The sequence below is a fragment of the Idiotropiscis lumnitzeri genome, chromosome 10, assembly GCF_059441095.1.
Source record: "Idiotropiscis lumnitzeri isolate Australia: NSW breed Sydney's pygmy pipehorse chromosome 10, RoL_Ilum_1.0, whole genome shotgun sequence".
In the NCBI taxonomy this organism is placed as follows: Eukaryota; Metazoa; Chordata; class Actinopteri; order Syngnathiformes; family Syngnathidae; genus Idiotropiscis; species Idiotropiscis lumnitzeri.
The window spans coordinates 13,829,480-13,841,683 of record NC_142400.1 but is presented as its reverse complement, the minus strand read 5'-3'; the positions used below and the strand labels follow the sequence as shown (position 1 = coordinate 13,841,683).

Sequence of the window (12,204 nt, the reverse complement as noted above, 5' to 3'; positions counted from 1 at the left end):
CTTTCAGACACTGTTGGAGGATGCAGAGCGCTGCAGGTACAAGATGCAGACTGCCTCCAGTCTGATCAGTGGCTTAGCCGGCGAGAAAGAGAGATGGACGGAGCAGAGCAAAGAGTTTGCTGCTCAGACCAAACGTCTCGTTGGTTGGTTTCAGAATGGCTGTGTTGTTTTTCGATTTATTTATGACTGGTACAAAAGCACATGGGTTAGCTTTATTGTCTCAAAGCAAGATTTGCGTTGTGGTTCGGCTTTTCCATGTGCAGTCCAAAAACACACAGCATTTTCTCAAAATACGGACATCCCATCAATATGTCAATTTGTCACTAAATGACGTGCCTCAGTTTATAAACGCTTCCCTCATAAAAATTGAGTAGTGTGCACCCCTCTCGTGACTTTTAGCCAAATAAACTCCAGCATGTGACCCTGAAGAGGATAAATATTCTAGAAAACGCATATATGCTTCAAGTGTCTGGCCTTTTTCTCCAGGTGACATACTGCTTGCAACGGCGTTCTTGTCTTACTCCGGTCCATTCAACCAGGAGTTTCGTAACCTCCTGCTCAGTGACTGGCAAAATGAATTGAAGCAGCGTCAAATCCCATTTGGCAGCAATCTCAATCTGACCGAGCTGTTTATTGATGCGCCCACTGTCAGTGAGTGGAATCTACAGGTCAGTAATCTAACTCTGATATGTTAATCTGGGTGTAACTGAGGAACACAGGTTCAGACAAAACTATTACATTCTTTGAGTGATTATAAAATGTTGAAAATGTGCTTGTCTCTCATGCTTTTCCTTTTACAGGGACTTCCTAATGATGACCTCTCTATTCAGAATGGCATAATTGTCACCAAGGCTGCACGCTTCCCTCTCCTTGTTGACCCTCAAACACAAGGAAAAATCTGGATTAAAAACAAAGAGACAAGGAATGAACTGCAGGTTTGTTTTTCACATTTGAGACCCATTTTCAACAGATTTTTTTCTAGTACGTTTTTAAATTCATATATTGAGTATTTTGAATTTTAAACTGTTTATCCAAAATAAAATCTGAACTAAAAATATTTGGTGAAATTTCATGTGAATGTTTAAAATTTGAAACTAAAATCCACTTGAATTACTATTGTAAAATGTGAGACTGCTTTCAATTCTGCAAGATTTTTTTCAAGGAGTCGGGGAAAATGTTTGAAGGTTGCATGTTCTCACCGTGACTGTGTGGCTTTCCTCCCAAATTCCAAAAACATGCATAGCAAATTGATTGAACACTCTAAATTGGCCCTAGGTGTGATTATGAGTGCGAGTAGGCGTTCATCTTTGTGTGCCCTGTGATTGGCTGACAGCCAATTCAGGTTGTACCCCGCCTACTGCCCAAAGACAGGTGGGATAGGCTACGGTACGCCCTCGACCCTTGTGAGGAGAAGCGGATCCGATAATGGATTGATGAACGCTTCAAGAGTAGTGCGGTTACTTGTTCATTCCTCCTTGGCCCTGTTTCTGGGTTGAATTAAAGTGAGGCATCATTCAATCAATCCCTTTCTAGATGTTTTGAAAAAGTCACACATAGTGATGGTTTAACTTTCGTGCAAACCGTGTTTGGCTTTTTGTATTGAAGGGTGATACTCATGGCAAATGGTGATGATTTATTGCTGAATATATTCTAATTTTCTCAGATCACCTCACTGAATCATAAATACTTCAAGAACCACCTAGAAGACAGTTTGTCTCTTGGGCGGCCCCTTTTGATTGAAGACATAGGGGAAGAGTTGGACCCTGCCCTCGATAACATTCTCGAGAAAAATTTTATCAAGACTGGATCCACTTACAAGGTAATGACTAGAATCAGCCACTTAGACATTAAACCAGAAATGGGCATTCCGTCCTAGGGAAGTCCAGGTCTGTCTGTCCGTGACCCATCTAGTGGACGATGGATGGAATGTGATTTTTTTATTTTATTTTTTTTCTAAAAGAATGGACTAAGATCTTTCCCTGTAAACTACAGCGGGTATAGAATTCAACTATTTGCACTCGGAGCATAATGAAATCTTGATGCATGTACTGGCACTTTAAATGAGAGTTCAAGAGAGAGAGACAGAGACAGAGACACAGAGAGAGAGAGGGAGAGAGAGCGAGAGAGAGAGAGCGAGAGGGAGAGAGAAGGTAGCTGTCGTGGCTGCAAACTGGGACCAACTATATGCAGTATTAGCTTGCATTTTCTCTTTTGATGGTCAAATAGTGATCACCTAGCCAAATGCTGTTGTCTATATACTGTGGATTCACTGTGGGTGAGTGGGTTATACTGCAATGAAAAGAACTAAAACATACTCTTCTTTTGGACTGTGTGAAATGCTACACGGTAAATGGTTTTCTCATAGACATAAACTCAAAGTGCTTTTACTCAGTCACCTCATTCACCAAGTCACACAATGGAGTATAATGCCTCCTTATGAAAGCCAGAGCTCAATCACACGCTAATGATAGACACCAGGTGCGACTAGAGGTCCAGTATCTTGCTCAAGGAAGCACAACATCGTCGTGGGGGAGCTGGGAATGAACCTCACAATGTTTGGATTGGCAGATGTGCTGACCCGAGGCCCTGTGTACTACACAGTCCAATTAATGCAGTTTAAGACATTCTTCCGTCTTATTTTCCAGGTAAAAATTGGGGACAAAGAGGTGGATGTTATGAAGGGCTTCAAGCTGTATATAACCACCAAGCTGCCAAACCCAGCATATACCCCTGAGATCAGTGCCCGCACCTCCATCATTGATTTCACAGTTACAATGAGAGGACTTGAAGACCAACTTCTAGGCCGAGTCATTCTCAAAGAAAAACAGGTAAAAATTCTTTCAGTGCACTTGCACAGAGCTCAAATTTGTCATTATTGTAACTCGTCATTTACGGTAGAAAAATTTACCTTTGAATCGCTCGTATATAAATAGTTGGGTCTCTGGAGTGCTTACCGACCTTTTCTGACTATTGTCAAGTGGCGTTTGGAAACTGAGCCCAGATCTGTGATGTCATTTTTAGTCGACAGCAAGTGGCAAGAGGGCCGCCCCCTGAGACAAATAGAAATGGGTGGATTTTACTGCTTAGTTCATTGTCCTCAAATGCATTAATCATAATACTGTGTAGTGGGGCCGCAGAGAACATATTGTTAAGAAAATGCTTGAGTTGACCTCCCCTTTAAAGGCACCAAGTATTTAATAAGAGTGTTTTATGCCATCAGGAACTGGAGAAGGAGAGGACAGATCTTTTAGAGGACGTTACATCTAACAAGCGGAAGATGAAGGAACTTGAAGACAGCCTCCTCTGTCGACTGACGAGCACACAGGAAAGGCGATACACTCCATGGCGACGTATAATGGGCAAGAATTGAAAAGCCATCAGAAAACATACGGGAACATGAAACCAAAACATGATTCCCTGTAGTCTGTATGATTACAGTGCGAATGATGCAGCGTTCTGTAAACAAATTAATGTCCAAAACTGTTTCCATTTAAACCTGGCCGGTAATGCCCCTTTTTTGCTCAATAGAAATTTACATTTTCCTTCTACAGTATTGTTAATATTGCGCTCTAATAGCAATTCCTTGTTTACACGTTCATTTTGTGGCTTAGTGATGTCACTACTGTATTTCTATTTGTAGGGCTCCCTAGTGGATGATGAAAGTCTGATTGCTGTTCTTGCCAACACCAAGTGCACAGCTGAAGAGGTCAATCAGAAACTACAGATTGCTGCTGACACAGAGGTTCAAATCAATGCTGCCAGGGAGGAGTATCGACCTGGTAGGTCGTAGCTGAGTTTACGTCCTTGGGGGGCCATGTTTCCCCTGTCATTGAATGTGGTACAGCCAATATCTGTGTATCCATTCTCGATACACTTAAGGCTGGGGGGGATATTTTCTATCCGAGAGAAGGGTCAAATGGTTGGCTACAGCCTGTCCAAACTGACTTAAGAAGTACACGCTGGACTCCACTCAATCTCAGGGATGGCACCACAGACATAATATACAGCCATTCATACCAACAGACAGCTGTGTATCTTCAGTTAACCTAAGCTCATTTAAATGAGGGGGTACATGTAGGTATTATTGAAATTCTGTGACGCAACAGCACTAACTCCAGGACCAGTGGTTTGCCCAGCCATATAATACACTAACTCCAAAGACAGCGCACATCCACTTAGCGTGAAAACTGGCCCATCTTGATTTTCATGCCAATGCAAGCCTCATTTAGTGTGTTTGGGAATTTGGCAGACTGCGCAGCACCATGTTGGGCATCCGGGCAGGCCAAGGGCGTTTTCTTTTACACGCCCCCTGACAATTTTGTGACGGAAAGTAGACAAGATTTTATGCCTGTCTAAGTTGTGGCGCGTGTGGTGTAACATTATTTTGGGGAATTTGATCAAGGTGCAGGCCGACTGAGCTCCGTTGATATGTGGGGTGGATGTTTGCGTATTTAATTAATAAATATAACAACATCGGACCCTTTTAATCATTGTACAAATGAATTCATGAAATGCTCTTTTATAATATATTTTTAAAATCAGCCCCCTGGCTGCAGCACAGATATAAGGGGTTGGGTTGGTTGTGTGGGGGTGCTCACACATGGACAAAGATTTAGCGGGGTTGAAGGCGCTCTGATCTGTGATTACCCTCTCCAACTTTACATAATCAGTAACTGGAGATTTTCTTGCATTTCCTTATAAACATACTGGACTCCAGCGAGTCAGCTTCTGCTTCTGCTATGTACTGTGCGTCTCTCGTGTGCTGAATTTTAAAGGGAACGGGAAGGGCCTCTTTCATTGGCTGAGAAGCAATTAGCCTGTGTTCATACCCTCAATGTCAGAAATGCCAATTTATAACTGCGTGCATTTACGAAAATACCACAAGCAAGAAAATTCCAATGCGAACAGTTAGACCGCGCTTTGTGCTTGAATTACACTGTGCATGAAAATAGGCCACTCGTTGTGGGATGCAGTGGCCTGTTAGAAACACTACTCACCACTCATTAAAACAGAAGCTACAATTTATCATCATTATTTATTCATCATTTATTGTGTGGCGGCATGGCTTAGTGGTAGAGTGGTAGTCTGTCTACAAGTGTCCTTGAATAAGCTTCCGAACCCCAAGTACCTAAGGTAGAAAAGCACTATACAGGTAAAAGCCCATGTACCGCTTACCGCCATGTAAATGAATTCTTGTGCGTCTGTTTACAGTGGCCACCAGGGGAAGCATCTTGTATTTCCTTATCACAGAAATGAGCATGGTCAATGTAATGTATCAGACCTCCCTGAGACAATTCCTGGGACTTTTTGACCTTTCCCTGGTTAGGTAAGAACCCTCCACAATTCTTTATACTAACCTTTTGTTAACTAATTTTAGTCATTACTCTTCCCTTCTTCAATATGAAAATTGTTCACCATTCAGTAGTTTAGCAGTGCACTCTCTTATTTATTTATCTAAATTATATATTTGTCTGTATTATTGTTGTATTGCACTGGAGAGGGGAGCCCTCTAATCTCGTTGCACACTTGAGTACAATGACAACAAAGGGATTTCTAATCTTCTAATCTAATCTAATCTAATATATATATATATATATATATATATATATATATATATATATATATATATAGTATATATATATATATATATATATATATAATTATCTTTTTTATGAAACTTTGTGTTGCTTTTTTAAGTCCAAAGTATGAAAGGTGCTATAGACTGTAAATAAAGATTTTATTAATTAATAATTAAAAATTAACTTTATATTTTATTGTATGCTCCAGGTCTTCCAAAAGTCCCATCACCAGCAAGCGTATCGCCAACATTATAGAGTTCATGACCTTCAGGGTGTACAAGTACGCGGCGCGGGGTTTGTACGAGAAGCACAAGTTTCTCTTTACTCTCCTCTTGACGTTGAAGATCGACATGCAATGCAGCAAGGTCAAACATGAGGAGTTTCACACGCTTATTAAAGGTGAATGATAAATACTTTATGTGAGCGAATCATTTGCAGTCAAATGTGTACTTGGGGTCAAAATGGGGCTTGGGGCTGAAACGGTACACAGATGGCGGCCAGAGGGCAGGGGACTGACCGGCAAAAAAGGTCAAGTGCCCAGCTCTGCAGTACGTCAACAAAGGTCAGACTGGGAGGAATAAGCAGTTAATATTGATGAGTGAAAGTTACTTACGAATCAACATCACCACTGGTTACTGTTTTGACAACGTCGTTGTCTTTACACGAACATAACACTAATATTAACCCTGAACACTAATCTTATCCTAACCGAAACCCAAGGTAAAAGTTTCACATTTAATGACACAACCATCAAATCAATAATCGAACTGCAGCCTTGGGTGTCCTAGTGTTGAGGGTTTGACCCCCCCAGCCTTTGTGACCATGTCAAAGTGTCCTTGAGCAAGATGCTGATCCCGGGTCATCAGTGGGTAAATGAGGTATAGTGTGAAGCAAAATAAGAGGTGGCGAAACCGTCGTTAAAGTGCTAAGTGAAGTTTAAGTACAAAACCGTAGAAAATTCACCAGAACGTTCTTTATTTGCAATCATCGACTGCCGCTCTCCAATCAGTTAGGCGACTTGGCTCCAAAAGCCTAATCATGCAGCACATGTGAGTGTCAGCTGGGGAGAAGGGCACCTTGGGCAGCACAGTCTTTATCTTGCTACAATTGCTTCAAGTTTGATCTTAGTTAAAGAGTTCCAGCATTCTCCATAGTGCTACTGGCAATCTAGTTTGGGGACTGATAAAACCAAATTGAACATGTTGGGAAGGAGCACAAAACATTATGTGTGCAGGACACATTCTTTTATGTAAGCACATATTGCAACGAGTTTTCATCTGGGGTATTGTGGAGTCTGGTGGGGGGGGCTCACTCAGGCAGTTGAGCTGCAGAGGCACACGGTTCTCTTCCTGTATGTTTATTGTTTGGTTGTTTGTTGGTGGGGCGGCACGGTGACCCGGCTGGTTAGCACGATGGCCTCACAGTGCAGAGGTCGTGGGTTCGATTCTGGCTCCGGCCTTCCTGTGTGGAGTTTGCATGTTCTTACCGTGCCTCAGTGGGTTTCCTCCGGGTACTCCAGTTTCCTCCCACATTCCAAAAACATGCATGGCAGGTTGATTGGACACTCTAAATTGCCCCTAGGTGGGAGTGTGAGTGTGGATGGTTGTTTGTCTCTGTGTGCCCTGCAATTGGCTGGCAACCAGTTCAGGGTGTCACCCGCCTACTGCCCGAAGATAGCTGGGATATGCTCCAGCACCCCCTGCGACCCTTGTGAGGTGAAGTGGTACAGATAATGGATGGATTGATGTTTGTTAGTGTTTAAAGTCTTCAAAAGCATGACCGCACTCAAGTGGATTCCTTACCTGGATAAAATACAACAGATACAACTAAATCAGGACATGCAGCAAACTGCAGTTACACAGTTGTTAAATGAAAACTTTCTCTGTACTCTGTTGTTTAAGCATGATGTCCAGTGAAATAGTACGTAATTGTATATGTGGATTTGACTCAAATCATATTTAGCCCCCTAAAAATGTTTTATTGAGTTGCATCTGATGCGACCTTGCAGCTGCACTATAGATGATGGCCCTGCAAAGAACCTGTCTCCATGGCTCCAGCTAGCAACAGATAAAAGCTAGAATTATGAAGAGTCCCAAGGCAAGGTTAAACGAAACTTGCAATTGGAGTACATTATATTTATTTATCTTATACATTTAGTTGCTGTCTATGGACATTTAAAACATGCTACAACCAATGCCAACTGCTGCTTAGTGCAGACAAAAAACAAAAAAAAAAGAAAACTGGCTTGCTCTACTTAAAAGGCCAAACATGGCACAGTCAGCTATATGCATGCAGATTAAACATCTGCCCGCTAAGACGTGTTGAACAGTGACTTAGTATGAATTCGTTTTTACAATAAAGTGTCATTTGATCCACTTTCTCTCCTTCGACAAAACATTGGCATGACAAAAAAACTCACTGTTCGACAGTGCAACATTGAATGAAATAGCCGTTGGATCTCCACTGGTTTGCTCTAACAGGTTGTTGGTTGCTACTTTGACTATAAGCAAGTTAAAGTCTGCAATTACGCCATCATGACGGAAAATGTGTTGATGACTTGTTGTAACATTCAGGTGGCGCATCCCTGGACCTCAAGGTGTGCCCTCCAAAACCAGCAAAATGGATACTTGACATGACGTGGCTCAATCTTGTGGCGCTCAGCAAACACTGGGAGTTCTCTGACGTACTGGATCAGGTACAACGTTTCGGGTTCCCTATGGAAATTTGCCAAAGATGTTATTTGCTCTTCGAAGCACGTCAAAGTCAAGTCAAATGTCCGCTTCGCTCACTTGCACACCATAGGATAATGTTTGCACAAAAACGCACACACATTATGGGTGACTGACAGCCAGGTAGCTCCCATATGGCGTGAGAAAGTCAGTGCTCTGTAAAATGAGCTTAGTTCGGAGAAACTTCAATTAGTTTTTCAAAAGCATGTGAGCACACAAACACTCACACACACACACTCGCACACACCGACTCACTAATACACGAGTGTACTCCTGACTTGGTAATTAACATGAAGCGGTGGATTAACAGTTCTTTGTTTAATGAAATTAGCCTCCCAGATTGTTCTGTTTGTTCTCTCCAGAGAGAAAGAGAGACAGAAAGACCAAACCATCTGAGGCCTTGTCTGACTCAAACTTCAAACACAAATCAATACGTTGGCTTTCTTTGATTGTCAATTGATTTGCGAGGGCTCAATTCAAGATTTTTTTTAATTTTTTTTTTTTTTAGTTACGATCCGTATTTTGTTTTTGTTTGCTTTGCGTTGCGAGTTTAAGATCTGTCTCCGCCTCAGTGAAGTGGAAAAACAAGTTGTCGATGCACTTTAAGCTGTTCAGTAAATGGGACAGTCTAACATCGATTTACAAACAGACACCCTGGCATGGAGCAGACGCTAACACCAAACAGACTGGGCCACACCCCTTAAAGGCACACATTGCACACATGAGAGTGTGTGTGCGTGTGTGTGACTTTCATTTTGATTACGCTGTGTTTATGCGTTTATTATGACCATCCACAAAACTTGTTTATTTTGTTACATACGATTTTATTCAATTCAGTTATCATATTCAAGTCATTTCAATGGGGAATTAATGGTCAAAAAAAATTCTGACTCTGAATTTGAAAATGTATTTGATATCAGAGTAAATTAAGGAATGAACTTAGTCACAAAATGAATTTAACTCATTCGTCAAGGTATCGCTGTACATAAATCATGTAATGAATATTTATTCAAGTGCGGATTTTGCCATGGTATAGACAACCGAAAAAACAGAGGCAGCGATTGTGGCCACTACAGTAGGAGCGGAACATGCTGAGAGGATTGATGCAGAACGGCAAATGCTCATTATGTTCCCAGAACACATTAGGACAATTTGGACAATTAGTGACGTGTTTTGAGGAGTGCATGAGGAATATATTTGATCATTTAATAGAAACTTAAGATAGCTCCTCTCTTTTTGTTTCTACTTTCTCTCCATGTGAGATTGATCACCCGAAACTCAAATGCCTTTTCCAATGCTCAGATTAGGATTTCACATGTAAACCGTTTGCTATTTTTCATACGTCTCGCGTTTAACACTTTCCTCACAGATAAATCGCAACGAGAAGCAGTGGAAGGTGTGGTTTGATAAAGAAGCACCTGAGGAGGAAAAGGTTCCAAACTCCTACGATCAGGCACTCAACTGTTTTCGGCGCCTGCTTCTTATTCGCTGCTGGTGTCCTGACCGAACCATTGCACAGGTTAGAAATTACATGTCAAATGGTGATAGCCGACTGAAATTGTATGCTTGGAAAAAGACTACAGTTGATGTTGCGTTACATTAAATAGGAGGTCCTGACATTTTTTTGCTCAGATCAGCTCCCATCATAATAATAATTTATGCGTTTGTGCCCCATTGGGATTGTACTGTAAACACGCAGAGCTGTTGACATACTCTTGCGCTGTTTGTTCAATATTTTGGTGTTGCTCTTTCTCAAAATATTTCTTCAAATGTGTTTGCATAATTTAAAAGTGTGTTTAAAGACCTCTAAAAAGTAACGGAAATGGTATAAAAACATGTCCTGGGAGTATTTAATCTGGAACGTAAACGCTGCGATGTCAGTGAGATAACTATATAGCGTGCAGTATTGTTCTAAAAAAAATGCTCTCTTGTCATTAAATATTGAAAATAGTGTGAAGCATTTACTTCCAGTTCAAGTAACTAGAGACCACAAAAAAGCAACTGTAAGAATATTAATATTTCTTTTTTTAGTTCGAGTTCAAACCATAATGTCATCAGCCCGTAGTTGTCTCAGTTCTAGCTGCCCACACTGGAAGTCAGCGAACCTGTTTTCTGGGTTCAGTCAAGTGTTGATCCACGTAAAGCGGACTGAAGGTGGAGTCATGGGCCACTCGATATACATTTTGGGCTCGTGTCTTAAAAAACAAAAATAAACAACAACACCCTCGACTGCCTGCCCACCGGGAAATTGCCCGATGAGCTTGATTGCCAGTCTAGCACTGGTGGTGGGATGGCTCCCTGTGAGAAGAATAGCAGATGCTTAATTATAAGCAGTTGGAAATTGAATATAAGGTTTTTTTTCCTTTGTTTTGTTTTTCTTAACTTTCATCACCGGGTCAAAGCTTTTCAATAAATTAAGACAGGCATGTACAGTATTTGATGAAGTAGTCTTTCACAAGCTTTCTAAGCTCGAGTAGCTGAAGTGGCTAATGGACATTTAGTTTTTTTCCTGATAGACTGTATTGTTGCAGGATGCTTTTAAGCCTGAAGTGGAGTTTTTGGTGCACTCAGAAAGAGTAGTGCAGCTGTCCTTTTCTCATCATTTAAAGCAAGGTTTACTCCTAACTCAAAAGGAAGGAAAGAGACCTTGAAACCTCTCATTCAGTAATTCAGCCTTGAAGAAAGTACAGGGAGAAAATGCCTGAAATTGCTTTTTCTGAATTATCATTGCGTCACTTATCTGACATCTCTTTGATCCTCTCCTGCAGGCCCGTAAATACATAATGGAAGCAATGGGGGAGAAATACACTGAAGGGGCCATTCTTGACTTGGAACAGACTTGGGAGGAATCCGACTCGCGAACACCTCTGATCTGTTTTTTGTCGATGGGCTCTGACCCAACAGACTCCATCATTGCTTTGGGAAAACGACTGAAGATTGAGACCCGATACGTTTCCATGGGACAAGGACAGGAGGTCCATGCCCGTAAACTTCTGCAGCAGAACATCGCTCATGTAAGTGAGCGATAAGTGGTGGAGCTGTGCCATTTGGTCCAAAATGCATTCTTCTTTAATCTCTGCCATTATACAAGATGTCATCTCAAAGCATGTCTTTTGGACTCTTGGTCGCATCTTATACATTCTCAGCGAGTTAACAGTGTCAATATTTGTTGTCTGCAGGGTGGCTGGGCCTTACTCCAGAACTGCCACCTAGGTCTGGATTTCATGGATGAGCTAATGGACATAATCACAGAGACAGAATTTGTCCATGACGGTTTCCGCCTATGGATGACCACTGAGGTCCACAAACACTTCCCTATCACCCTTCTCCAAATGTCGATCAAGTTTACAAATGAGCCACCGCAGGGGTTGAAGGCGGGTCTTAAAAGGACCTATGGAGGTACAGTAGTGTGGCTTGTTTCCAGTCAGAAACAATCAAGGACTCGTTAAAACCTAACCTCTTTACAATTTTGAGCTCTTTCACACCAAACTCATCCAAGCATGCTCTTTGGAACCTTTCGGCACTGGGACACAGTCCTGGAACGAGCTGATTTCATAATGATGGAAGTCCAAATGTGCTGGCATGCTCAATCAAGATGAAAGGGTTCATTCCCAAAATGCTCGATACGTATTGAATTACTTTTTTGTGCGTTCCAAGACTTTAGTACAGTGAAACTTTTTTTCAAGATGGCGGCGCGCATAGACGCAGCGGCTAACGGCTCTCCCTTTCAGTACTATTTTCCATTGCACTAACTATTCTCTTATTTATCTAATTTATATATTTTATTATTGTTGTATTGCACTGGGGAGGGGAGCTCTCTATTCTCGTTGCACACTTGAGTACAATGACAATAAAGGGATTTCTGATTTCTGATATAAACAGGTTGCTAATACAAA

At 41.5% G+C, this 12,204-nt stretch overlaps 1 protein-coding gene across 2 annotated transcripts in view; it reads left to right on the top strand.

Annotated features, from left to right (window-relative positions):
- Positions 1–12,204, top strand: part of dnah5 (dynein, axonemal, heavy chain 5) — a 70,430-nt gene that overhangs the window by 47,793 nt on the left and 10,433 nt on the right. The window contains exons 63-77 of one of the 2 annotated variants that reach the window (XM_088306217.1): positions 8–143; positions 487–668; positions 801–935; positions 1,664–1,835; positions 2,110–2,118; positions 2,569–2,588; positions 2,646–2,828; positions 3,221–3,323; positions 3,639–3,779; positions 5,212–5,326; positions 5,788–5,978; positions 8,153–8,274; positions 9,678–9,827; positions 11,077–11,322; positions 11,488–11,707. In XM_088306217.1, the coding sequence (XP_088162343.1) occupies positions 8–143; positions 487–668; positions 801–935; positions 1,664–1,835; positions 2,110–2,118; positions 2,569–2,588; positions 2,646–2,828; positions 3,221–3,323; positions 3,639–3,779; positions 5,212–5,326; positions 5,788–5,978; positions 8,153–8,274; positions 9,678–9,827; positions 11,077–11,322; positions 11,488–11,707 (2,125 nt within the window). The remainder of the gene's footprint in view (positions 1–7; positions 144–486; positions 669–800; positions 936–1,663; positions 1,836–2,109; positions 2,119–2,568; positions 2,589–2,645; positions 2,829–3,220; positions 3,324–3,638; positions 3,780–5,211; positions 5,327–5,787; positions 5,979–8,152; positions 8,275–9,677; positions 9,828–11,076; positions 11,323–11,487; positions 11,708–12,204) is intronic. The other variant, XM_088306218.1, reaches the window with a different exon arrangement.